The 24,443-nt window shown below is 46.9% G+C and overlaps 1 protein-coding gene and 1 non-coding gene across 2 annotated transcripts; both read left to right on the top strand.

Annotated features, from left to right (window-relative positions):
• Positions 1 to 119: 119 nt before the first annotated feature.
• On the top strand, positions 120 to 2,477 carry LOC119379052 (E3 ubiquitin-protein transferase MAEA). Its single transcript, XM_037648198.2, has 2 exons — positions 120 to 437; positions 493 to 2,477. The coding sequence occupies exons 1-2, from the start codon at positions 399 to 401 to the stop codon at positions 1,621 to 1,623; spliced, it is 1,170 nt and encodes a 389-aa protein (XP_037504126.1). The 5' UTR covers positions 120 to 398; the 3' UTR covers positions 1,624 to 2,477.
• Positions 2,478 to 8,573: 6,096 nt separating this feature from the next.
• Positions 8,574 to 8,647, top strand: Trnak-cuu (transfer RNA lysine (anticodon CUU)). Its single transcript has one exon. It is a non-coding gene; the product is annotated as a tRNA-Lys (tRNA).
• Positions 8,648 to 24,443: the final 15,796 nt, after the last annotated feature.

The following is a 24,443-nucleotide window of genomic DNA, read 5'->3' as shown; positions in this document are numbered from 1 at the left end:
CTCGTGTAATCTCGTTCTGAGGGGTTTGTTTGCGAGACTGGACGTTCTTGTGCTTGTAGATAGTGTTAAGTAATGGGCTGCTGTCTTTAAATCATTTTTTTGTCGCGATCGTTCGCAACGTTGTGTTCATTTTGCGTAATCAATGGATCTGTGTACGAGCAACGGCGCTGAAACGAAATAGGCTTCAACGTTTTTAGCCGCTAACAAGCCTCAGTTGGGTGGAATATTGCTCCACACAGCATTAATACGCGTCGCTCAGCTGTCGGCTCCATTTGGCCGACGCAACACGGCGCTTGGTTTCCCGGGTCGTTGCTCGCGGTGCAGCGCTTCATGTGAGCGGTGTCGGCGCCGAAGGCGCTGCCGTGTTGACGTAGAGCGTTCGGCGTGAATCAGCTGAAATGTCGGACATCAAGGCGCTGGAGCACCCGACTCTCAAGGTGGGTATTTGACACCCTTCTGCTTGGCAGGCTAAGCGAATGCTACTGTTTGTAGGTGCCGTACGAGATCCTGAACAAGAAGTTTCGCGCGGCCCAAAAGATCATGGATCGAGAAGTGTCGCACGTGCAGAGCGGGGCGGCCGAGCTGGAGAAAAGCCTACGAGAGAAGGCGCCCGCTGGTCAGCTGCGCAGTCAACTCGGCAGCTTGCTGGAGAAGCTGGAGTTGTTGCGGCGCAAGAGCGCAGAGAGCATCGCAGAGGAGTTGGAAGCCGCGGCGGCGTGCAAGCGACGTGTCGAACATCTCAAGGGCTTCGAGGCAGGCGGCGAGCAGTGGAAGCGACAGCGTCTCGACCGCATGCTCGTGGAGCACTTGCTCCGCGCCGGTTATTACGGCACGGCAGCCAAACTTGCTGAGCGCAGTGGACTGCGCGATCAGACAAATATGGACCTGTTCCTCGTCTCCAAGGAAGTCGAGGATTCGCTCGCAAGCCGCGACACTAGCAAGTGCCTCGCGTGGTGTCACGACAACAAGTCGAAGCTGCGCAAGTTGCGCAGCACACTCGAGTTCCAGTTGCGGCAGCAGGAGTTCGTCGAGCTCGTGCGTCGAGACCGACGCCTCGAGGCCGTGCGGCACGCCCGGCGTCATTTCGGCGCGCTCGAAGACGAGGCCCAACTGGCCGAGGTGCAGCGTGTGATGAGCCTGTTGGCGCTGCCCGGTGCGCGTCCACCGAACGGCCGCTGGGAACTGTTGGGCGACAGCCGCTGGGAGCTGCTGGCCGACAGTCGTTGGGACCTACTCGTGCAGCAATTCCGTCAGGAGCAGCTGCGCCTATATCAGCTGAGCAGCTGTTCGGTGCTGACCGTGACCCTGCAGGCCGGCCTTTCGGCGCTCAAGACGCCGCAGTGCTACGACGAGAACCAGCGCAACCCGGACTGCCCAGTGTGTAGCCGCGCGCTCAATTGTCTTGCGCGGGGCCTGCCGTACGCGCATTGTTCGCAGTCGCGCCTCGTCTGTCGCATCTCTGGCCAGCCGCTCAACGAGCACAACCAACCGCTGGTGCTGCCCAACGGCTTCGTGTACGGCGAGCAGGCGCTGCGTGCGGTCGCCCGTCGCGGACGTGTCACCTGTCCGCGATCTCGCGACTCCTTCGATTTGCGGGAAGCCGAGAAGGTCTACGTCATGTGAGGAGCCCGCCACATAAAGCAGTGGATGCTTTGAGCATCGCTGCACTTAAGTCCACATTCAGGACAGCGTAAATCCTGTTTGTACCTTAAACAAACCTGTTGTCATCGACGACTATGCATATACACACACGTAAAATTATTTAACAAAGTGTGTGCAAGTGCCTACTGTGTGTCAAGATGGTCACTTGCCATCACAAAATATGGGTTGTGTTTGATGTATACACATATAGCTTAATTGGTGACGTGGTACGTGTAGGCATTTCTTTATATTGTGCAGTGGCTGTGGACAGACTTCAGCGGCGAATAATTCTTGATTTAAGTATGCAGGTATGTTTTTTATGGAGCTAGAACTAGGCAAAGCATATTCTGGTTTAAAAATGGCCTTAAGAGCATAATTTCAGACTTCTCCAAGCTGCTTTGTGTGGTCCATTTGGTCATGCTCCGTATTGTAGCATCTACATCGATGTTTATATTATTAAACATACGCTATTGCTGCTATGTATTGTAGATGCGATCGCTAAAAAGCCACAGAAGTTGAAGAACCATGAAGTTAAAATGAGTGCTTAAACAGCAGCACAAATTTACGGGGCAGGGACAAGCAGAATCGCACAACACAGGTGCTGAAACAACATATCAGCGTCTAATTTGTGTGTGATTTCTGTCTTGTAAATTTACGTGGCTGTTTTATTGATCGTGAGCAACTGACTAGCCCACCCCTACCTCCTAAGTAGAATAAGTGATGTTATATTGGTAGCTAACAGTTCCGAAATAGTGGACCAGTCGCTTATTCTGCTGGTAGCTACCTAAATAAAATGAAATTTTGCAGGGAGTGATTACTTGCAATATCTAATGAAATTGTGGATGATGAAGCGCTCATACATGCATCTGGAAATACCAAAGAGTTGAACCTCTGAATGAAAGGATAGTGTGAAATGTCAGTTCATTGCTAAGGATACAAAAGAGAATTTTCGGATGATTTATTTTCTCGGAATATTAACAAGGTAGCACAACTCAAAGAAGTGATTTATTGCGCTGGTCTTCACCAAATATTGCCAGGGAAGTGTACACCAAAATTGGAACTGTATATGTGAAAAATTTAGGGCAGGAATTTTGTGCAATTTTATTTAGGTGTATGTTAAAGGGACAGACAACCACTCAGAAAATGGATTGAGATTACCGTACTAAAAGAAAAATTGTCTATTGTATTGGCCAGAACGAACTTGTTTTTCTCGTAAAATGCAGATTTCTGTTTTTGTTTCTTCATTAGGATCGCGAAAAATTACTTTTGGCACCCCACGCAGCAGAAAAGTGAAGGTGCATGTGATCCCCGTCACGTAACCTTTTACTGGTGTACGGGGTTAATTGTCTCTATATTAGTGTTGAAATGCAGCACACTTTTTTATTAGTTTTCTAACTTAAAATGTGCGCATGCCTTGGTTTGTACTGAGCAGAACAGTGACACCACCTCGCTTGATGTATGATCCGATACTCATGAGCATTAGCATGAAAGTTGTTAGCTGAGGGACTAGTGCCGCCTGTTGACGAGTTGCAGAAGTACCAGGAGTGCCTGGCTTGCGAGGCGTAGAGAGACTTTACGTGGCTATGAGCGTTCGGAAAACTCATTCCACCTGCTTTTCATATTCAAAAACTGTTGAAAATATCGAAGTGAAGGGGGTTAACTACAGTTTCATTCACTCCTGTGAAAGCAGAATGTTGAGCGTAATGCGAGGGGGCTATCAGCATTGCTATCACTTCTCAGCGTTGCTGGAGGAGGGACTTGAACTTTTTTAATGGCTTCTCAGATAAAAAAATTCTGCCTACAAAATATCCACGTGCTTTTGGAATCAACCGCTGCAGGTTTAACCCCTACCAAGAAGGAGCTTTTCGTTGCGCCGTAAAGAACTGGGTCGACAAAAATCGGTTCTCAGTCCCTTTAAGGATGTCTGTATTAAAGAGCTTCCCTGCTAGGGATACAAGATGCACCGTTACTTAGCTGCTGCAGTTCATATATGGTCAGACAAGTATGCTTAACTATGTCTTAAGGATGCCACCATGGTGGTTATGCATGTTGACAATGCCGCTACAGGAAGGACAGGACTGCAAAGGCACACCTTTGCTAGTGATCCCACAAATTGTCAAATGCAAAATCCCTGCAGCCAAGTGTTCAAATTAATTTAATGGCATACATTGCTAATGAGCAAGGACAGTAGAATGGAATAGCTAAAGAAATATACTTGGTTGACACAAAAAGAGGACAGCTGTAGTGATAAGTTTTCAAACAAGAAATGTTGCTGGAGCCATTTTTCTCACAAGGAGACTCTTTCTTCGTTTTGGCAGCAACTGCCTAAACAGCATTTTTCTATAACAATATAGCTAGGTGGGCTAGTTGGTATCTCATGATTAAGTAAAAACTTTGAGTGTGAATAAACGTCGCAGGTCGTGGTCCTGCGTCGTTTATTCGCGCTTAAGTTTTTACTTACGCATTTTTCTTTATGCCTAGCTCACTCTTTCCCACCTTCAATGGCAGAAGAAGAGAATGAGCTGCTGCGCAGAGAAGGGTTACTTGGAGAGGTTAATAGCAGCTTTAGTAAAAGCGCCTAATTTACAAAGGGCAAGAATACTGCTATGAATCTGGCCAAAAGTGGGCACAAAATTTTGAAATAGAAAACAAAAAAAGCAGTCAAGCTCAGAATGAAAATAGCCAAATGTATACCTGCCAACTTTTATGATGTCACTGTAAAATGCCCAGTTTTCAGGTTTCATTTATGGCCAGTATATTAACACGCATTTGTATTAATTTATGCAGACACTTTTTTAACACTAATTGATTTTTTACTTGTCCATGCAATTAAAATATATATTTTAGAAAAGCAAGACAGTGTTCCATGAACTTTTTGCCTTTATTTCCAAGGTACTGAATTGGACCGACCCACATTATCAGCTAATAAATACAATGGCAACCAAGATGTTGGCCAACGTTATGTAAATGTTTTATGAATAAACACCAAGAACATTTATATTTATATGTATTGCTAAAATTGACTGCACACAAAACTTGTCCTGGGCATGAATCCCTGACCAGGGACTGTATTCCAAGTTGAAGATATCACCATAATATCTCTGGGTGCATGCTCATTGAGGAATGACGGACATGGGCGTCCGGAGGGGGGTGCAAGGGGGGGCAGCTGCCCCCCCTTGGAATTTTGTATAATAATTTTCTATGCAGTAGCAATAAGCTACACAGCTTGATTAGCACACTCCAGTCCCGCATATCCGCGTGAAGCATCATTCAGGATTACCAGCCAACTTTGCACGTTACATACTGCTCTGGACTAATCTTGCCGGTCATGTCACGGCAATGAAACAAGAGCTAGCTATGCTGTATGCCCCCCTCCCACTCCCCCACCCTCTGCTGATGCACCCCCCTGGAAAAAGTTCTACGGACGCCCTTGATGACGGACGAGCAGTCGCTTCAGTTATTGGACACGCAAGATCCTTTGTCACATAAGCAGCACTGTCGCTGAAAGTGATCATCTCCAAATACGGCTCGTGGATCAAATTTTTCTCATCTACAAAGCTTTATTTGTGAAAAGCTGTGTGAATTCTATATGGCTTTGTGTGTCAAATGGGGAATGGTAAACACTTGAGCAGGAAACTTTTAAGTAGTCTTATTCCATTGAACAACGTCCCATTGATAAAGGCATTCAACCTATTGTGATGTCGCACTGTAATACCATTGGTGCTTTTTGTATGGACATCAAAGAACCTGAAATGAGAAATTCTTCAACAATAATTTTCAATTTTTTCTGCTCATCAACCTTTCTTTCTCTCTTTCCATCAAAGATAGTTTCAAAAAGAATATCCCACAAGTTTCAGTCCTGCTTAATCTGCATTTAGTGCCCCTTTCATGCAGCTTTGGGTACATTCCAAAGGTCAGGAAGTGCAGCTATGATACGAAAAAAATTGTTGAATATTCAAATGAACAACAAGGCATCGTATTCTTCATGGTAGTCTTGACTCTCATGTATTTGCACATATGAATTCATAGCACTCCCTCAGAGTTTGTGCACTTGCCCTCCACATTCAATCACAGAATGTCCTTTATTGTGTAAAGTATTTAAGTACAGGGTGATTCCACGTAAGATCAAACAAACGATGGCTGGTCGACCTCTTAAATTTATTTCAAATTTTTATATGTCATTGCCTGATGAGTGGAATGAAGAGATCCGCAATTTGTTTTGCCGCCAAAAATTTTTTCGAAACACAAGAAATCAATAATGACGAAGAGGTGGAGTGGAGCGCTCATCCGCTCTGCCGTTTTTTCCAACTTTCGTTATGTATTGCACAAAATATATTAAAGTTAGGTAGCTGAAATTTCTTTAACTAAATATATGCATGCTTTTGCTTCTGCTCAGGTATTTTTAGTTTTTATGTGTAGTGTAGATGTTTTTATAAAAAAACTCAAAATTGGCCCAGGAAACATTATTTTCTTTACTTTGAAGGTCTTTATCTCAAAAAAGCCTTGTAGCAGAGCGACGAAAATTCCGGATTACGTTCTTCGCATGTTTATCTACCAAACTGCCAAATCTTATATTCATATAACGTTTCAGTAAAGAGATATGATCGGGCTAACTTCAAGAAAACACCGAACAATGGGAACTTCTGACGACAATTAAAAAAAAAAAACCAATTTTTTATATTTCTTAAACTTTGTCCACTTATTCTCCTCCACATCAGCTTTCACAATCTTTGAAAACATGTTGCATAATGTCGTTGCACTAATAGTTACGACCCCTCCAATGAGACCCTTAGGCAAGGATTGGCAATTCCGACTTCTTGCCCAGCAAGTGTATAAAATGCAGGCAGGATTGACTTTCCTTTTATTAAAAGGCCAGCAGGTACCGAAAAAGGTGTCGCCGGCACTCAAGACGTTAATTTTGAAATTATTTGGTCACTGTAGCAGCCACAAGCGCGGGGCTACCGAGCAGGCGCGCGCGCACTCGAGACGCTCGTTGTAAGAGACCGCGCAGTGAGCACGACCTCCTCTAGGTCGTGGCAGTGAGAGCTCGTTTTTCCGACCTCAGACCGATTGAGTTCGAAACAGCAACACCTCTCGGGTGACTTGAACGCACGTGCACTGGAGCTGCTATTCTATCCGCCGTCTGTTCGCATCGCAGCTAGGCGCTAACACGGCGGAGGTGGAAACAAGATGAAAACTCTAAGGTAGCTTTGAGCGCTCGCTTCACGCACGCTGCTGCCAGACACACTGCGCTGCGGCAGTTGCGATCAGTGGAAAGCATGAACGTGGCGCTCCAGTGCCAAGCAAAATATGTAATGCCAAAGGAAAGAAAAGCAAAACTATCGGTAACCGGATGCGCTTGCCTATCTTAGATGTCGGCAGCAGACGGCCTGAATTGGCCGCGCGTTCGGTGCGCTGTTCACACTTCATTCGGCGTGGATAGTTCTTGTGGTGGTGGTAGTGGTTTGAAGAGGAAAAGGCGCCTAATTTCTGCAGCCCGGTCGGGAGCACGGCGCAGCGCCTATTGCTCTTACTCTACTACTCCTGTGCGTCTCATGACCCACACCATATACTTTCGACAATGCTGTGTGAGCATATACTCAGAGAAGTGCGATGTGCAGACTTTGCAGCCGCAGTGCTAGATGGTGTATCGTGTCCAGAGGGAACAGGGTAGGTGCCAGGATATTTTTATGAGGGGGGGGGGGGCACTCACGACAAGTGATCAGTTCCTTCACGGGGACGGAGAGAACTTTTGCGTTATGTTTTGAATATGCTTGCTCTTGGGGGGTGGGAGCAGAAGGAAATTTTTTGGGGGCGAGGGGGCCGTCTCTGAGAGAGAAACATGAGAAAGGGGCCTGTCTGCATTAGACGCAGCAGTAGCAGTATGATCTCGCTTTTGGCACATGTAGCCAGCAAGAAGTGTCCGGTAAGTAAAATCTCTTAAATCTTCTAGCGAGTATTTACCAGTATCTTTTCTTTACACAGTTGTGCCCACAACGAGTGCGACTGCCAAGAAATTTCATGCCTGATAGACAACGCTCGTCTGTTGATCCGCCGACATCTTTTAAAGCAGCACCCTGACCAACGTGTCGCAAGCCGCGGGTTGTTCCCTCCCCGTATTCGTGGTCGTGGATTGCCTCGTTGTGACAGAGCCCTCTTATATAAGCTAAGAGTTGGCTCTGTATTAGTGCGTGAGCGCTTATACCGACAAGGTCGTGTAGACAGTCCATCATGTACGTCGTGTGACTCCTGTGAGACACTAGAACACATAATTTTTGAGTGTCCCGCATTTGTTATGCAGCGAGCACTGCTCATCAAGGAATATGGACTTATTGGTCTCAAGTGTACGAACCTTGATGATTGCCTGTTCCCGAGGGGTTGTGCTGCTCGGCGTGACCAGGCCCATCGAGCACTACTTACTTTCTTAAAAAACACCGATTTGGCCTCGCGCGTATAGACAATTTTCCTTGTGACCACTTATTCGTGTTTACGTCTGTGTTATTTGTTTTTTTTTCTTACCTATTTTCTTTCCTTTTTCTTTCCCCCCTATCTTCCTTTCCCCAATGTTTCCCCTTTCCCAAATGAGCAGGCAGGCGTTGTGCCCCTTTAGGTGGCAGTTGTCAGCCTGTTCCCTCCCTATTTCCTCTGTGTCTTCGTGTTTTCTATGTATTCAAACCAAATAATAATAATAATAATACACAGCGCTTGACTGACTAGGCAGTGCTTGTGTTCTAATGCTGCTTTCAGTAAGGGCCGTCTTTAGCCCTTGTACACCATCCCCTGCTCCCAAACAGTTTGCATAGCAAAGGCAACTGCCATCCTTACTCCAGGATTCTGCTAAGAGAGCTCTACGAGCGCCGTTGTGCAGCTAAGTTTGTCAACTGCAGAATAATACTTATTTGGCAATAAATAGACTTTGTGGAGATAGGTTTGCGCCGGCTAGCTCAGTCGGTAGAGCATGAGACTCTTAATCTCAGGGTCGTGGGTTCGGGCCCCACGTTGGGCGCCAGTTATGTAGAGATAGGTTTGCGAGACGCTTACCCTACGAGGCGACCGGCAAGGGACGCGACGTTCTCCACTGCCGCAGCGAACAAAGACACTACGGCCGGGTTCGTCGATTCTCCGGCACGGCGCAGAAAAGGCACTCGAGGCAGGAGGTCAACAAACAACACGGGTTTATTAACCCAAGATGCAGCACAGTACGACAGTCACGGGCTTGCAGGCCGTAAAGGGAACTCCGCAAGACCGATCGAGTACGCTTGCCAGCGGCGCTACGACTATCACACAAAGGGCAGCAGTCGAGCACACGAACGAGAAGCCGCCTGCTAGAGCAGCGCGTCAACCTCTCGTGCTAGCCTGGGAGCATCTCGCGCGGGCACGCCTGCGCGAGACAGAAGCGAGCTCAAGGGGGAAGGGGATTGTCACTGGCGGCCAATGAAGACAGGCGTTGCGCAGTGACGTAAACTAGCTTGGTGGCGTGAGCATGTGAGCATGTCGAGGCATGCCCGGACGCGTGCCCGCGCGCCGGGAAGCTGACGCATGGCTCGCACCAGACAAAGAGGCCTGGCGCTGCCGCCGTGGTCTGCCGATTAACGGCGGTTCCCGGCGCTCGAGCCGCGCGGGGTCAACACGCGCGCTAGCTGGGGAACGAGGCGCCAAAGGGGAGGGCGCGCTCGATTCCCACAACTTATAAAATTTAAGCTCCGGACATTAGAAGCAAATTTGGATGGGGTGACCACAATTAATCCAACAGTCACATGGGCCGTAATCTTGGGCCCATTCTATGAACAAATGAACGTTGCTGCCAAACATGATTGGTCGAAGCTTGCACATATATCCCCCGCAGTGATGTGATCGAGTGAAACCACTCTGTCGCTGCGTCTGGAGCAGCTAAAGCCTCACTTTGTAGCAGCAAATCAGCCTTTTGGAGCAGTTGCTTGTCACAAATTTTAGAACACAACTTTTTAAGTCGCTAACAGGAGTAGTTTTACCATGTTTAACAAAATAAATATGTAATAAATATGTACAGGCATACTTGTGTATTTAAGTATAATATCCCAAAAGGTGAAATTAGATAATTGTTCCCAAGTTTGCTGCGGACAGGCTTAAATTTCCATATCCTTCACATCAGGCCGCCCGAAATTTCCTTGCGATACACTTCTCATTTGTTAGGTGGGTTGAGACGTTGAAAGTGAGTTTCAATGTTTGGCTGTACAGCAGTGGTAATAAAAGCTATGGCTATAAAATTTGCAAGGACTTTACAGTTATGCAACAGCTGCGCCAATTGCGCTAATTGCGCCAATTTGATACAATTCCATATTGCGCCAAGCTGAGCCAAAACCGTGAAATTTGTTGAAATTGCGCCACGCTGCGCCAAAATGCCCGACCAGTTTCAAAATTTTCTCAGTTGCGCAAATTTTAGCGAGAAATGGAGGCTGCGTTGGTCATCTGCAGCGTGGGCATCATCATCATCATCCAGTACAGACGTGCAGACCCTAACCCTAACCCCCCAGCGAAAGAAAGGAAAAAAGTCCGTTTCACCGCAAGGACGAAGCAATATATGCGATACCAACAAATTGTAATGTTATACGAAGTGAGGCTGGCAGCAAACTCTTTTGTATTCGATCTCGCGTAACTCTACAAAACGTTGGTGTAAGAAAATACGGCCGCTCCAGGGAAAGATGCTCTTTGTGCACAGTGTCTTCGCATTGAGAGCGCAGCACGTAGCAGGATATACGAGCCACCCGCTGATGGCTGCCGAGATAGCACGCGCGTCAGCGATCGTGACCGCGCCCTTAGAATCAAAGTTCAAAGTTGCTGCTCGAGCGACAGCCCCCCCCCCCCCCTCGCGTCTTTTCATGCTCGTTCAAGACGAGCAGGGCGTTTCCTCTCTGCTTCGACGGCAGGCCTCCCGAGCGGAGTGGTGTTATCGCATGCGCCCTCCGAGCGAGGGAGATGGGCTGGCTCGTTTGATCTCTGCTTCAGCCGCGTTCGTCACCGGCACTCGCGCGCTTTTTCCCGCGGTAGAACATGCTATGCGCGGGGCGATGTTATCTATTTTGACTTTATACGGGACATGACGGCAAAAACTCGTCGAGAGTGTCCATATAGTTATCGCAATAAAAAAGGACAGTGGTTCTCAAATTTCCTGATGCTTGTTTTATTGCGTGCAGAACGCTTTCTAAGCCACTTTTGCCGCAGTACACTGGTTTTCTTTTCCTGTGGAAAAGCGTATTGAGATTTAGAAGGGGCTATTAGTACTAGCTGTCCGGAAATTTTGTTCCTTAATTACTCATTCGTGCACGCGCCGTGTAATTACCAGTCCTAGTATGATCGCTGATGTCTAAAAAATTATTGGCAATCATTTGGAGCTGCTGTGTATGGCGTTTCTGCGGCCTTGAGAAACAAGTAGACAAAAACGTACGCCAGTTTTACTTTTTCGCCACCCCCACTTGCTCCTGCTTTACGAAACTCCCGAATTTCGAGGTTGCCAGGTTCGCAGGTCCACATTAGCATTTGCAGTGCCTGTCGCATTATTTGACAGGCCCTGCAAATGATAATGTGGATTTAGTCATTGCTCGCACTGCGGGGTGGCTCAACACACTGCTTTTATTGAAATAGCAGTGTTCACGTGCACTGTGCACGAGTTAGCTGATGTTGAATGGTTTGTATACGTATTTTTATTTCCTTTTCTAAAAGTAAGCGTTCTTTGTTATACTGCTCCAAATTTGGATTTTTGTGCTCCAAAAGCAACATTTTTCTGCTCCAAAAATTGTTCCAAATCCTATTGCGGCTGTTGCACCCCTGAAGGTATTTTAAAGGTAGACGCAGGTTGCATTACAGCTGAAAATTAATTTCAAATTGAATTTAGTATTTTTATTTCTGTTTTTTTTTTGGGGGGGGGGGTTCCTACATATGTACTTTTTTAAATAAGATTTGCTATCTGCGGAGCGTTGCAATTTTGCAAAAAGGTAGCAACTAATGGTTTACAGAAGTGAAACTAAAATTGTGAGCGTTCAACAAAAACACGATTTTTTTTTAATGTTTGTCGATGTATGAAAATTTCCACTTATGAATGTTTTTTTTATACTAAAAAAATACAAATGCACCTAAACTACTGATTCTAGCACCAGTTATGTAAATGCCACTAGTTAACACGTGGTGAAAATTTTGTTTGCTTGCGCCTGATAGTTCCCGAGAAAAAGGTACAAAAACTTCAAAAATGTTGTTTTGAGAAAAACGCAGATATAACGTGGGGTACGCGCGTTTCCTGTCAACGTGTCAAAGAAAAGGGCCAAAAGTTCTTTTTCAAACCGCGAGTGCCCAAATGTGATATATTTTATGAAAGATAAAGAAATTCTCTATCAAGTGAATGCAAAATCCCAAAAGTGAATTTTTGGACCAAAGGAAGTCTCACCCAACCTTAAGCTGCGTACATTCTCCACTCATATTCGTTTTACTATCGAAAAGACCTAGTACTGCGATGACGAATGTGCTTTCAATATGCATTCTGGTTGCATGGTATAGTGCATGCACTTTATGAACAGACTCATTACGCTTTTGGCTCGTTGGCGGTTAATAAAATAGAAGGTTTAATAAATATTTTGTATATTGTGTCCGAATTCCAACGCCGTGCTACACGAATTTTGCGAGGATGAAAGGCTTTGCATTTTATTTAGACAGGTTCTTTAACTTTTGCTGAAGTCAACATGTGTGTCACCGTGCTTTCCCAGCAAAATCCCACAGGCCACTGCAGCGGCTGGAACTGTTGGTAAATCCTGACCGTCGTATCTATTGAAGCTTAGTGTCCTGCATGAAATCTTTTTGGAAGTCAGAACGAATAGCACTACAATTTTTTGGACACTAAAAGAAACAAAGAAAAATTATGAGAAATATCCTGCTCGCGCTTCGGGGCTTTTTGTGCGACGCAGCGCACACAGTATAGTGAAATTTTAAAGCTGGTTATAATAAAAAAAGAAACGGTAACAAAAAAATCACAATAACAAGTCCCGTACGGACCATGCCAGCTCGTGGTGCTCGTAGGAGAGTCGACGTGGTGCCGCTGATGGTCTCGCCAGCTTCGGTAGACGACGAGGGTGCCCGGTGTTACAGCCGACTCGATTCGTTGCGCGGGACACTCCGCGCTCGCCGCCTACGCGCGACGACACCGATGACCGCGTTTTTCGCTGGTTCAACGTCGACTCCCGAAGCAGCAAAATTCTCTCGCGGCGTACGAACCCCCCCCCCCCCCCCCCGGAGTTGCACCACACCAACAAGTGCCTTTTTGCCACAGGTGCGAGAAAAATCGGAGGCGCCATCCCCCCAAAGTCAGTTGTGGGAAGTTTCTATCCTGACACCACGGCGCGCCCTTCCTTCGACGAAGGGGCGCGCGCGCGAGAATTCCAGACGTTGGTGACACAGCCTTCACCTGAATAATATTACTGCGTAATGTTCAAGAAAATAACAAACGCGCAGTGTTCGAAACAGTTTTCAGTGTCCGGTCGTTCACGAATGCCTTTTATTTTTCACTGATTTGGACGACATCGCACAGAACACAAGAGTCACATCACTCCACATATCTTGCGCACCAGGTCACGGCTGCACCCGCAGGACCGTAACTAAAGGGGGGGGGGGGGGTGTTGACACCCCCAAAATTTTTTCATGCTTTAACTTTTCGGGTGGCACTAAAATACTTTCACGCCTTCGTAGCGACCACTAGTTGCCAAAGTTAGCCGTTATACACAAAAACACCCCCCGTAAAAAATTCCTGTACACACGTACAACAAATTATAACACTTCAATTGTGAGTAATACAATCATTATTTGGTGGGAATTCTTACCGAAAAATGTTCACACATACACGTGTTAAGCGGTATACAAAGATCACATGTGTTGACACGCCTTTAAAAAAATATATGAAAAGCAAATCTGAATGACTGCTTGTACGCAGTTCCTCAACTTGTCCCATACATCTCATGGGCTTCATTGTGAAAGGCAATCTTTGAAAAACATCGCGCCATAATAAGCCTCGAACGTCGTATGACCAGTCTCTTTCAAAGACGCTTATGTACTTATAAATATAATGTCCCTAAAACCATAGGCGTATCTACCGGGGGGGCAAGGGGGGCGCTAGCCCCCCCACTGAGAAATGTTAGGGGGGTGGAGCGCCCCCACTTTCGACAGTGGTCATTGTCGGCTGCAGACTGGGAAACTAACAAGTCAGGCCAAATTTTACTTGAACTCAGCAATAACGTGAATATATTATAAAATTTGTCCTCCGATTCTGCTGTGTCGACTGTCCTCCGTGTATCATGACCACGCACTGTAGGCTCTCTGCGGTGCGGACTGCCTATTCCACGCTTTCGCGTCTTGCGTTCGAGCATCGCAGAGGAGTCTACCGCTCAGCTGAGGCTCTATAATATTACAGCAATCTGTCATGATTTTATTTTGTTCTGCCTGGCCTGAAATTTACGTATTTGGCGACGCAAATACGGGCGGGAACCAGTGAACGTTTTATAGCCCGATCAAACGCTCTCTTTTTTTCAGGATATTTAGTTTCTTTCCTTGAAAACGATTAGCATCGCCACTGCTCCATATCCAAGCTGCTGTGAGTTGATGAGTGTGCAGAAGTGTCGAGTATTTTAGTTGTGCCTAGCCTGGAGAGCTAAAACAAGATTCTCACTTTAGACTCCGATTAACCTGCTTCACCTTGCTTATCATATGGTAGCCTGCAGCGGTCGCGGCGGCTTTTAAGAAGGCTGTGGAGTCGAGCACATTGGGAAGCCCAGCTTTCAAGTTTGCCCCGTAACTTGATCTACCTCACCAGAGAGATGATCAGCGTCCACGGTTTTCTGGACTAAGAAGGCACCTGCATAGGATTGTCTCTGTTCCTAATAATGTTTATTTCTCTCTCTACCTCTCTGTCAGCAACGATGACTTCACAGAAAGTTGTATATGCGCAAGAACAGCTCAACATCGTTATACTACCACTGAATGTATCTATTATACACATATGAATCCGTCTTGCCCGCTGCTATAAGTAGCCGCTGCCAATGTGATTGGCGGGTAGCCTTCTTGAATTACGTTGAGAAAGAGACACTGTGTGGCTATTCCGGAAAAAAATATTGTTCAGCACAGTAATGCGCTACCCACTGTGCAGACTTCATTTTAACGCCGCGAGTTTTCGCATACTCGTGACGCCGCCTAACAAGGAGGCGATCTTATGGCACACCGAAAATTTTTGACGAATAGCAAAGAACCAATGACTAATAATACACCGTATTGAAAATAGTTTTTTTTTTTTCTTTACGCAGTCATGCGTATGGTGGATCACTTGCGCGTCATTTGTTGCGTTGTGTTACGAGCAGGTGCTGTGAGCGTGACCCAGAAAATTTCGAGCTATCATTAACAGCTAACGACCTATACGGAAGTAGACAATGCGGGGTAGTTTAACCTTATAATCACCCACATTTTTTCAAAGAAAATTTGAGCTTACACAGTTTGCGTAGGCTATCTACTTGGAGGGGCCGGAGGGGAGCAGTAAAGGGGCCACTTCACCGCTTTCCCGTCCACCCCCCGTCCAAGCAGGGAAAAGTAGGAGGGCAAGGAACGACATCTAGTATATAAATTCGTAGTCATTCATAATCTCATAACTATACACAACCAGCTCAATGTGGTTTCCATAAATATTAATCAACTGAACTTGATCTTCTTCTTTAGAAAGACTTTATATTAGAGGGCTCTAAGAGTAAAGAAATTGGCACTCGGCTTATCCTGGAGACTTCTGCGAAGTACCTTGCTTTGTCAGCCACATGTTTTGTTTAATAAGTGAGAATTTAAGGTACTACAGTCATAGCAGATTCTTCATACTCATCGTATTTGCAACGCCAAACTGAGACTGTGAAGTTTGCAGATGGAATGCTCAGATGAAGTACAGGTTAAACGTGGCTGTACTTTTTAAACTTCACGGTAATATTTCCAAAATGTTATTAAACAGTGCTGTGTTGTCGCAGTTTAGGACGACCTAGCCTGCACAATCTGTTTATGAAGATTCTTCATTGATTGAAAACAAACAGTTTTGAAAAGCAAATCATCTAATCATCTCTGTGAATATAAAAAAAAACACGTCAAATTCAGAGAAAATGTAGTTCCCTCCCTCCCTCCCTCCCTCTCTCTCTCTCTCTCTCTCTCTATATATATATATATATATATATATATATATATATACATATATATATATATATATATATATATATATAGTTGAAGAAATGAAGGAGCACACTTACGAAAATTGCATATTTTTACTCATTTACGTTTCGGCCGTGGCACGGCCGAAACGTAAATGAGTAAAAATATGCAATTTTCGTAAGTGTGCTCCTTCATTTCTTCAACTACATGTGCACCGGACCTTCAGAACTTTCTTTTGAATCATATATATATATATATATATATATAAAAACAATAAAATGCTAACAAAGGACCCGGAAGTAAAAGTTGAAAAAAATCAAGCACGTAGGAAAAATTGTTCAGTAAAGGACTGACGTTTCGGCCGCGGGACCGGCCTTCGTCGGAGTGACTCCGACGAAGGCCGGTCCCGTGGCCGAAACGTCAGTCCTTTACTGAACAATTTTTCCTACGTGCTTGATTTTTTTCAACTATATATATATATATATATATATATATATATATATATATATATATATATATATATATATATATATATATATACGGCGGCCAGAGAGCGACGGCCAGCCCCCCCCCCCCCCCCCACTCGCGAACGCGAACGAGTTGGTACGCCACTGCCTAAAACAAAGCTTCATGAAGTATAAGCGCAACATCAGTTTTGAACGGCGGATCATTTCATACAAAACAAACAAATAAAAAAGTCGCGACCAGCCCAATGACAGAGTGGTCACGAAACTTATAAAAGGCACCAAAATAAATAAGACAAAAATATAAACATTGTTTCTCGCAAACTTCTCATGTCCCTTATAGTTCCGTTTGCTTTACTACGGACTCGTAACTTTGACCCGCGCTCGAGGTGGTCGCTCTCTTGGAGCCGTTCGAACCTGCCAGGGAGCACAAAACACTTGACGGTAGCTACAACTACGCCTCTTTCCCGCCGATTTGCATCCTGGTGGCATGTCTTCATGTCCACCTCGTTTCACGCAAACGGGTCTCCCAACAACAAGTCGCCCTTCTTCTTCGTGCGCTTCTTCTTCGTGCATTCCGTTCTGCGAACAGAACAGGGCGATGAGGATTTCGTTGCGCTGTCGTTTGGCGCCTCTCATTTGCTTGATTGACAGGAGTATTAAACCCTTTGCTACCTCCTTGTCTGCGCGGCGTCTTTTTCTTTTGGCACATTTTCTTGTGTTCTCTTTCAAGACATCTGCTCACCGCTGCTGTGCAGAGCTATAGTCTCGTCGGTCTCTGCTCTACTTTCCGCAATGTCGGGATGATTTGTACTGCAATCATTGACACCTCGACTGGCGGAAAGCTTACCCGACTTTGGAACAATGCAAATGTCTTCCTCAGGGCTGCGCCGTTAACCTGAACGAACTATTTGCGACTGCGTTGTTCTGTTCACAATGAACTTTAGCACACGGCTCTGACCCACTGTCACTACAGGGGTTCTCGCCTGTCGGGCCGGTAGTACTGCGAACTTCACTGTTAGCTGCCGTTGCGACGCACATACAGGCTGACTGTGCCAAGTCAATTACAGATGGCATTTCTGTATTAACAGGACTCTGCCGGCACAGCCTCTCGTCGGCTTTACTGCGACCTTCAGTGGACTCTATTGTCACCACGTCACTTTCGGCAGCTAACACATCACATGAAACACAAAATCTCAATGTTTTATAGAGGTTTTAAACGCTTCAAATACGTTTCATAGAGCTTTCATGTTTCGTGGGATTTAGTTCTGTCATGAACTGATTGTTCGCATCACACGTACTATCCTCATAGGCGTGCGCAGAGGGGAGAGCGGGGGAAGGGGTGCCCCCCCCTAGTCACCTAAGAGGGGGGCGCAAAGTCTGCCCCATACATTGGCTTAATAGGGAGGGGGGGAACCCTGCGCACGCCTATGACTATCCTTTTGTCCGGTTCCCGACGGTTCGGCGCATTCAGGCACTTTGCACATAACGTGCATTACTTCCAATGCCTGGATCTCGCGCCGCCTGCTTTCAGTTTTCTGGCCCAATCTTTTAAGATGTCCAAGGTACCTTTGAACCAACTTGCTCGGGCCAAGGTCATCCACACGACTGGGCATTCTACAGACTGAGCTTTGGACCGCGCAGTGAGCTGTCCCAAGTTCAAAAGCTGTTTTTCTTCGTGCATTCTAATCCTCGTTCCATCTCGCGTTGCACATGTTCCCTGTACCACATTCGTTCAGCATCGCGTTCCTCTTTCCGTCGTTCTGCTGCTGCGAATTAAGTTATACAACTCTTTGCCTTTAAAACCAAAGGTCTTGCCCTGTTCAATAAGCTTATCCAAGTCCGTGCCTTCCATAGCTACAAGCAGCTGCCGAACAACAAAGCAATCACCGAGCTGCTACACACTGTGCGCTCACGCTCAGATTTACGTCATTCTCCCAGACATCACTACGTGGTCGACCAGTCCTGTCGCGGACGCCAGAATATGTCACACACTTCGGTAAGGGCCCGCCGCTCTACAGCGTCTCGGCAGACTCGCAGGCTTCCACTTTACGCTTAGGCCTGCGACGCCTGAAAGGCCTCGAAGTGGTACGTACGTTTCTCATTTTTGATGGCCGGTCGACCCGTGCGGGGTTGCACGTGTTGTGATGTTCAGGATGACTGACGGACCCATTGAGCGGACACAGAACTTTTAATAAGGAACAAACAGGCGTTTAATTACAAACAAGGGCAACGGCAAGAGATACACAAGATCAACCAAGAGGAAGCAAAAATATGCGCGATGAAAAAAGAACGACACAAGAAGCTATACACTCAAAAAATAACTACAGGTACAATATATATATAGACATTTTCACAGACGGCTCCTTGGGCGCCGCCATAATCCTCTTTGGACTGCGCTAAATAGGCGTGTCCCCCCAATAAATGCACTGCCGAGGCTGTGACGTCAGCCTTTGTACTCCCGCGCGCAGCCCAGCCTGGCGGCGTTTTTTCTCGCCTGTGAAAAGGTGAAAGGTCAATATATATATATATATATATATATATATATATATATATATATATATATATATTAGGGGTGTGCGAATATTCGAAAGTTTCGAATATTCGTCGAATATTACATTTGCAATATTCGTATTCGATTCGAAAATCGTGTATTCGAAAAGTTTCGAATATTCGATAAATTCGAATATTCGAAAAATTCGAATATGCGATTCGATTATCATGCATAAAATAACTCGTCTTCCACATTTCTGCTGCGTTCGTATAGCTAAAAAGTCACAGTTTCGCCGCAAGGGCGAAGCAATGAATGCGATAGCAAGAAACTAATGCTATACGAAGTGAGGCTCGCCAATGGATACTCTCAGTTTGAACAGCGCTCCTGTTGCAAAGGCGGCCGAAGCAGCGAAGCAAACTAGCGTGCTTCAAGTGTCGAGCTGTGACACTTGATAGTTCGCACTCATCGTCTGTTTGTTCGTTTAGCGGCGTCCCTTCAGCTCGAGTGACTTTCGTACGCTCCGTAACATGAGCGCGGACACCACGGTGAAAGCTTGAAACAACCCTCTTCCCCTCACCGCCAGAAAACCGCGCGAGCAGACAGCGGAAGGGCAAGGTTCTCCCTGCGCAATGAGAAAAAGCGAGCGAGCTCGCCGACGACTTTTAAATGCGCCCGTCGTGCTCCTAGCGCCATCTCGCTGGTAATGAAGGAACGCTTATAAGCGCCGGCCGTCTCCGAGTCCGTCCAGCGGTAAAGGGTGTGTATATAACGCTCGCCGTTAGCTACGTGGAAGTCTACGTTTCGTGGCGTAGCGGTTAGCGCCGCTCGTTGCGGAGCAAGAGGTCCCTGGTTCGATTCCGCGCTTCGGAAGCATTTTTCTGAATTACTTTTCTTTGCGGATATTTTATATATATACATACTTATACATATACGGTGCATGACGGCGACGGCGACGGCAAAATTCAGCCGAGACTGTCCACATAATTGCTATCGCAATAAAACGTTGCCGAGAGGAGCGATAAACATCGTAAGTACACGGAGGCACGATATCTGTCTGCGACGAGCGCCCCAATACGTATGATTTATTGCTGGTGCATCTCCGACGTGCAGCGCTGTTGGCGATCATGTAACCATACATTTTCAATATTATGCGGCCGTAACGTGCGGCACTACCACTCGTTCACTGTGCGGGACCACTTCTGAAGAAAGACAGTGACCCATGTGACTGGTGGCGGACTGGCACCTTCAGATAACCCAGTCTGGCAAAGCTTTGCCCCATGTACAGGGGTGGTCAAAAGTTCCCAGGCCGCAACGCCCGGCCGAGCAGCAGCAGCTCGCTACTATCGGGACGCTATCACCGCAATCACTCCTTGGCGCACGCTGGCGTCGAGCGTGTGCGTGAATTGGGGGGGGGGGGGGGGAGGAGGAGGGAGTGCATCGCTCTCCCTTTCTTGCTCTCCTTGATAAGAAAGCGACGTATAAACTTGGTGCGTCATGTTCCCTCACTGTCCGCTCTTCGGTGTTTCACTATTGTGCAGCGTGTAGCGAGGCGGCAGTCTTCCGGAAAACTGACGCATCATCATTGCGGCCACATTTAGCTAGGCACCATATACATTACCGTGGTTTTAGGCTGCCTGGAAAACAATATCTTGCGTTTAACTTTCCATTGGCACTGCGGTGGTTCTATCAGCCGTCTGCGCAGGCCAATTCGCTGCATACGAGCATGGTCGAAGCTATTCAGAAGAGCTTGTGTTTGGGCTAGTTGGAACACCTTAGTGGAATAAGCAGCGCTGCACACTAGTAGTTCATACCTAGCTTCTTATGACATACAACAACAAAGAGAGAGGGATGCACCCCCCCTCCCTCCACGCACACGCTGGACGCCAGCGTGCGCCAAGGCGTGATTGCGATAGCAGCGCCCCGATAGTAGCGAGCTGCTGCTCCGCGGCCGGGCGTTGCGGCCTGGGAACTTTTGACCACCCCTGTACCTCCCTATACCAGCCACTTCTGTTCCAAGCGAACGTGCCTTTTCAGTGGCAGGGGGGGGGGGGGGTGTCTCTGTTAGAAGGGAGCGCCTGCTGCCTGATCATGTGGAGCAACTCATATTTCTTCATGATAACATCTAGTCACTACTTTCATTGTGCCGTGATATTTGCTTGTGTTGTGATGTGCATTGTGTTAGCCTGGACATTGTGTTCTGGAGATAGCAGTGTATGTTTTGATGCCAGTCAGGCTGTTAGTCTTTTTTTCAAATAGCTACATGTTAAATAAAATATCGTTACTGTGGAGGCATTTTTCCTTTGATATTCGATATTCGATTCGATATTCGAAAGTGGATATTCGTATTCGATTCGTATTCGAAAATTTTGATATTCGCACACCCCTAATATATATATATATGTGTGTGTGTGTGTGTGTGTGTGTGTGTGTGTGTGTGTGTGTGTGTGTGTGTGTGTGTGTGTGTGTGTGTGTGTGTGTGTGTGTGTGTGTGTGTGTGTGTGTGTGTGTGTGTGTGTGTGTGTAGACGACGCGGTGTGGTTATAAAATAACCCCACAAGATGGACACTAAAAGAAACACAAAGAAAAATTATCAGAAATATCCTGCCCCCGCTTCGGAGCTTCTTGTGCGAGGCAGCGCACATTATAATACAGTGAAATTTTAAAGCTGGTTATAATTTAAAAAAACGGTAAGAAAAAGAAAGTCCCGTACGGACCATGCCAGCTCGTGGTGCTCGTAGGAGAGTCGACGTGGTGCCGCTGATGGTCTCGCCAGCTTCGGTAGACGACGAGGGCGCCCGGTCTTCCAGCCGACTCGATTCGTTGCGCGGGACACTCCGCGCTCGCCGCCTACGCGCGACGACACCGATGACCGCGTTTTTCCTGGTTCAACGTCGACTCCCGAAGCAGCCGAATTCTTTCGCGGCGTACGCACCCCCACCGGAGTTGCACCACCCCAACAAGTGCCTTTTTGCCACAGGTTCGAGAAAAACCAGAGGCGCCATTCCCCAAAAGTCAGGAAGTTTCTATGCTAACACCACGGCACCCTTCCTTCGACGAAGGGGCTGGAAAACGAAAAATCTAGGGACTTTATGACAGCCTAACGAACAGCCTCGACCACAGACCAGAAGAACGAACTATTTTATTTTTTACCATCGCTCGACCCTGCCTTTCGATCCTTTCTCTTTGTACACCATCGAGTTTAGTAGAGAGCTGTCGGGGCCCCAATCGGCTTGCGTACAGAAGCTCTTGTGTTTGTACTCTGCTTGAATGCGGCTGCACAGAAGAAAAGCGGGGAGAGACCAAAAGTACGCAAGAATGAGGGGACCCAACGGCTAGGGGTCCCCGGCGGGGACACGAAGCGGGGACGCGGGAACGGCTGACGTATGGTGACGTAGTACGCAATCCGCAGGCTCGAGTCGCGACTTCGTCCGTCGTGTGAATACAGCTTTAACGACGGCCCTCCGTCGTCGCTGCTTCGAGTGTGCTAATGCACGGCCGGTTAATGATCTTCCCTTTCGCCCGAATCATCGCGGCGTCTCTGGCCGAGACCTGCCTTCCCACGGGAAAGGTTAGGTGATTGGGACACCTGCGTGATGTTTCTGTGCACGGGATGATGGCCAGGTTCGTACTGCCCCTTGCTGAACCGGACGTCACCGCCAACAAGAGGGGAGGATGGAAAGTGGACGGCGCAGGGGCACTCGGCGGCCGAGCAGAGACGAGTGACATTCGAACAACGAAGGATGAAAGATCTTCAGCTCCCTGACCCAGTTGTAAATATGTAAAATAAACTTCCTGTGGTATTTAGAAACCTCGGCGTCATCGAATTATTGCTAATGAACCTTTTTATAACAGAGTAAGGTCTTAGCTTCGAGCACACCCCTCCGACACCACACGGCAGCTGCGGGGGGAGAAAACGCATCGCATTACTTGTGATGCGCTCGGAAAGGTGCGCGCGCTACCCTCGTATTTTGTCGCATTCAGTAACGCAGTAATTTTTGAAAGGCCTTCGTGGTTCGCGCGCGCACCTTCGCTGGAATATTTTGAGGGGTGGACGTGCTTAGAACAAGAAAAGTAGTCTGTGAATGAGAGGATTCGTGTGGAAAATATTCTTGCAGAAAGCCAACTTACAGATTTTTGCAAAAGCGTCAGTTCTCGAAAGCTCTACCCTAGTAACCTTCTCACTTAAGCCAGTCGCGGCTACAATTAATGTGTACCCGCCACGGTGAAAAAATAGCTTGTACCCAACGGAACGGAAAAGAGAAAAGTGCGGCTAGGGCATCTCGCAACCTTCCTGCGCCAAAGTGAGCGCGCGTCCATCACCACCGTGGAACTGTTGTACAGTGCCACCGCAAAGCAAAGATGGACATCAGAAGCTTCTTTAAAAGAAAAGCCGATACTGATGTTGCGCCCTGTTTGATAAAGAAGAGACAACTCTTTCCGAGCTGGACCGCGATCCCGCATCCGAAGATATTAGACCACCTCTCCGAACCGGAGCAGCGTCGAACATAGAGGGACCCTCTCAACATCGGCTGCGCCCTCAAATCATCCCTCGCAGGTAAGAATTCATCACAGCAGATCAGGGGCGTAGCCAGGGAGGGGGGGGGGGGGAGATTTGGAGGGTTCAACCCTCCCGCCCCCCGAATTTTTCAGTTTTGCTTGCGTATATTACACGCACACATACAAACGCACGCACGAACATACATAAAGTATGGTTGACCCCCCCCCCCCCCGCCCCCCGAAAAAAATTTCTGGCTACGCCCCTGCAGCACATAGTACGGCTCCAGTACTTTGGGGCACACTGACCGTTCGGGGGAAAAAAAAAAACCATTCGACATTGATTCATTGCCGATTTCTTGTTTTTTTTTTTGCCTTACTCTTTGGCCCTTTAGTTGGTAAACCAGATTTAGGCTAGCTTCATAAAAAGCTAGCCTTTTAATTTTAACATTGCGTAGATGGGCCTGTCAGGCCTATACCGGGAAGCCAGATGTTGAACTCACGAAGAATGCATCACAAGGAAATGCAGGTTGCACCGTCTTAGTTTAAAATAAGAGTTCCGTAGGAGTATCGGAATCCAACTCGCCCAAATGTCAGTTCTGGGTATAGCGGCCTTGTTCGTGTATAGGAAGGCCCATTCGTCACATCGCATATAATACTGCATCGTCATTGGATGATAAGTTAACCGGGGAATTCAAAGGGGTGCGACAAGTACCGCTGTATTCAGTTTCGAAGATATGCGGGTAGTTTGTCATAATTAGACGTAATCGAAGAACTTTCCAATTGACTCTGCTTTTTATACCAGTCGACAAAGAACTTTTTTTTTTCGGTAACGTCGAAATTGCCGACCATTTTCATGACAGTCTCTTTAGTAAAAAATATACCCCATGGAGGGTCTCAAATCATGCAGGCCAAACGAGCTCCGCCCGGTCTCTGTCAAACACCCAAGGTCGCGTCCGAAAGCAAAGATGGATGGAAGTTGTTGTACTAGTTCACTAAAGAGGAGCGTACCATTTCATATCTTTAACATATTTGTAAATCTGTTGACGGACCTAATTTCAACAAGGCATATCTAGCATTGAATTGTGTGGTGACAACCACATAGAAAAGGTTGATAAAATATTTCCACCAATTTGGGTTGAATAACGTTCGCTAAATTTATG

This window comes from Rhipicephalus sanguineus, chromosome 1, assembly GCF_013339695.2.
Source record: "Rhipicephalus sanguineus isolate Rsan-2018 chromosome 1, BIME_Rsan_1.4, whole genome shotgun sequence".
NCBI classification, from domain to species: Eukaryota; Metazoa; Arthropoda; class Arachnida; order Ixodida; family Ixodidae; genus Rhipicephalus; species Rhipicephalus sanguineus.
Note: the sequence above shows the minus strand (reverse complement) of the source record. Positions and strands in the feature narration are given on the sequence as shown.

Coding starts and splice junctions, on each gene's coding strand:
- LOC119379052 (XM_037648198.2), top strand. CDS start 399: ATGTCGGACATCAAGGCGCTGGAGCACCCGACTCTCAAG. Junction 438..492: donor TGGAGCACCCGACTCTCAAG/GTGGGTATTTGA, acceptor TACTGTTTGTAG/GTGCCGTACGAGATCCTGAA.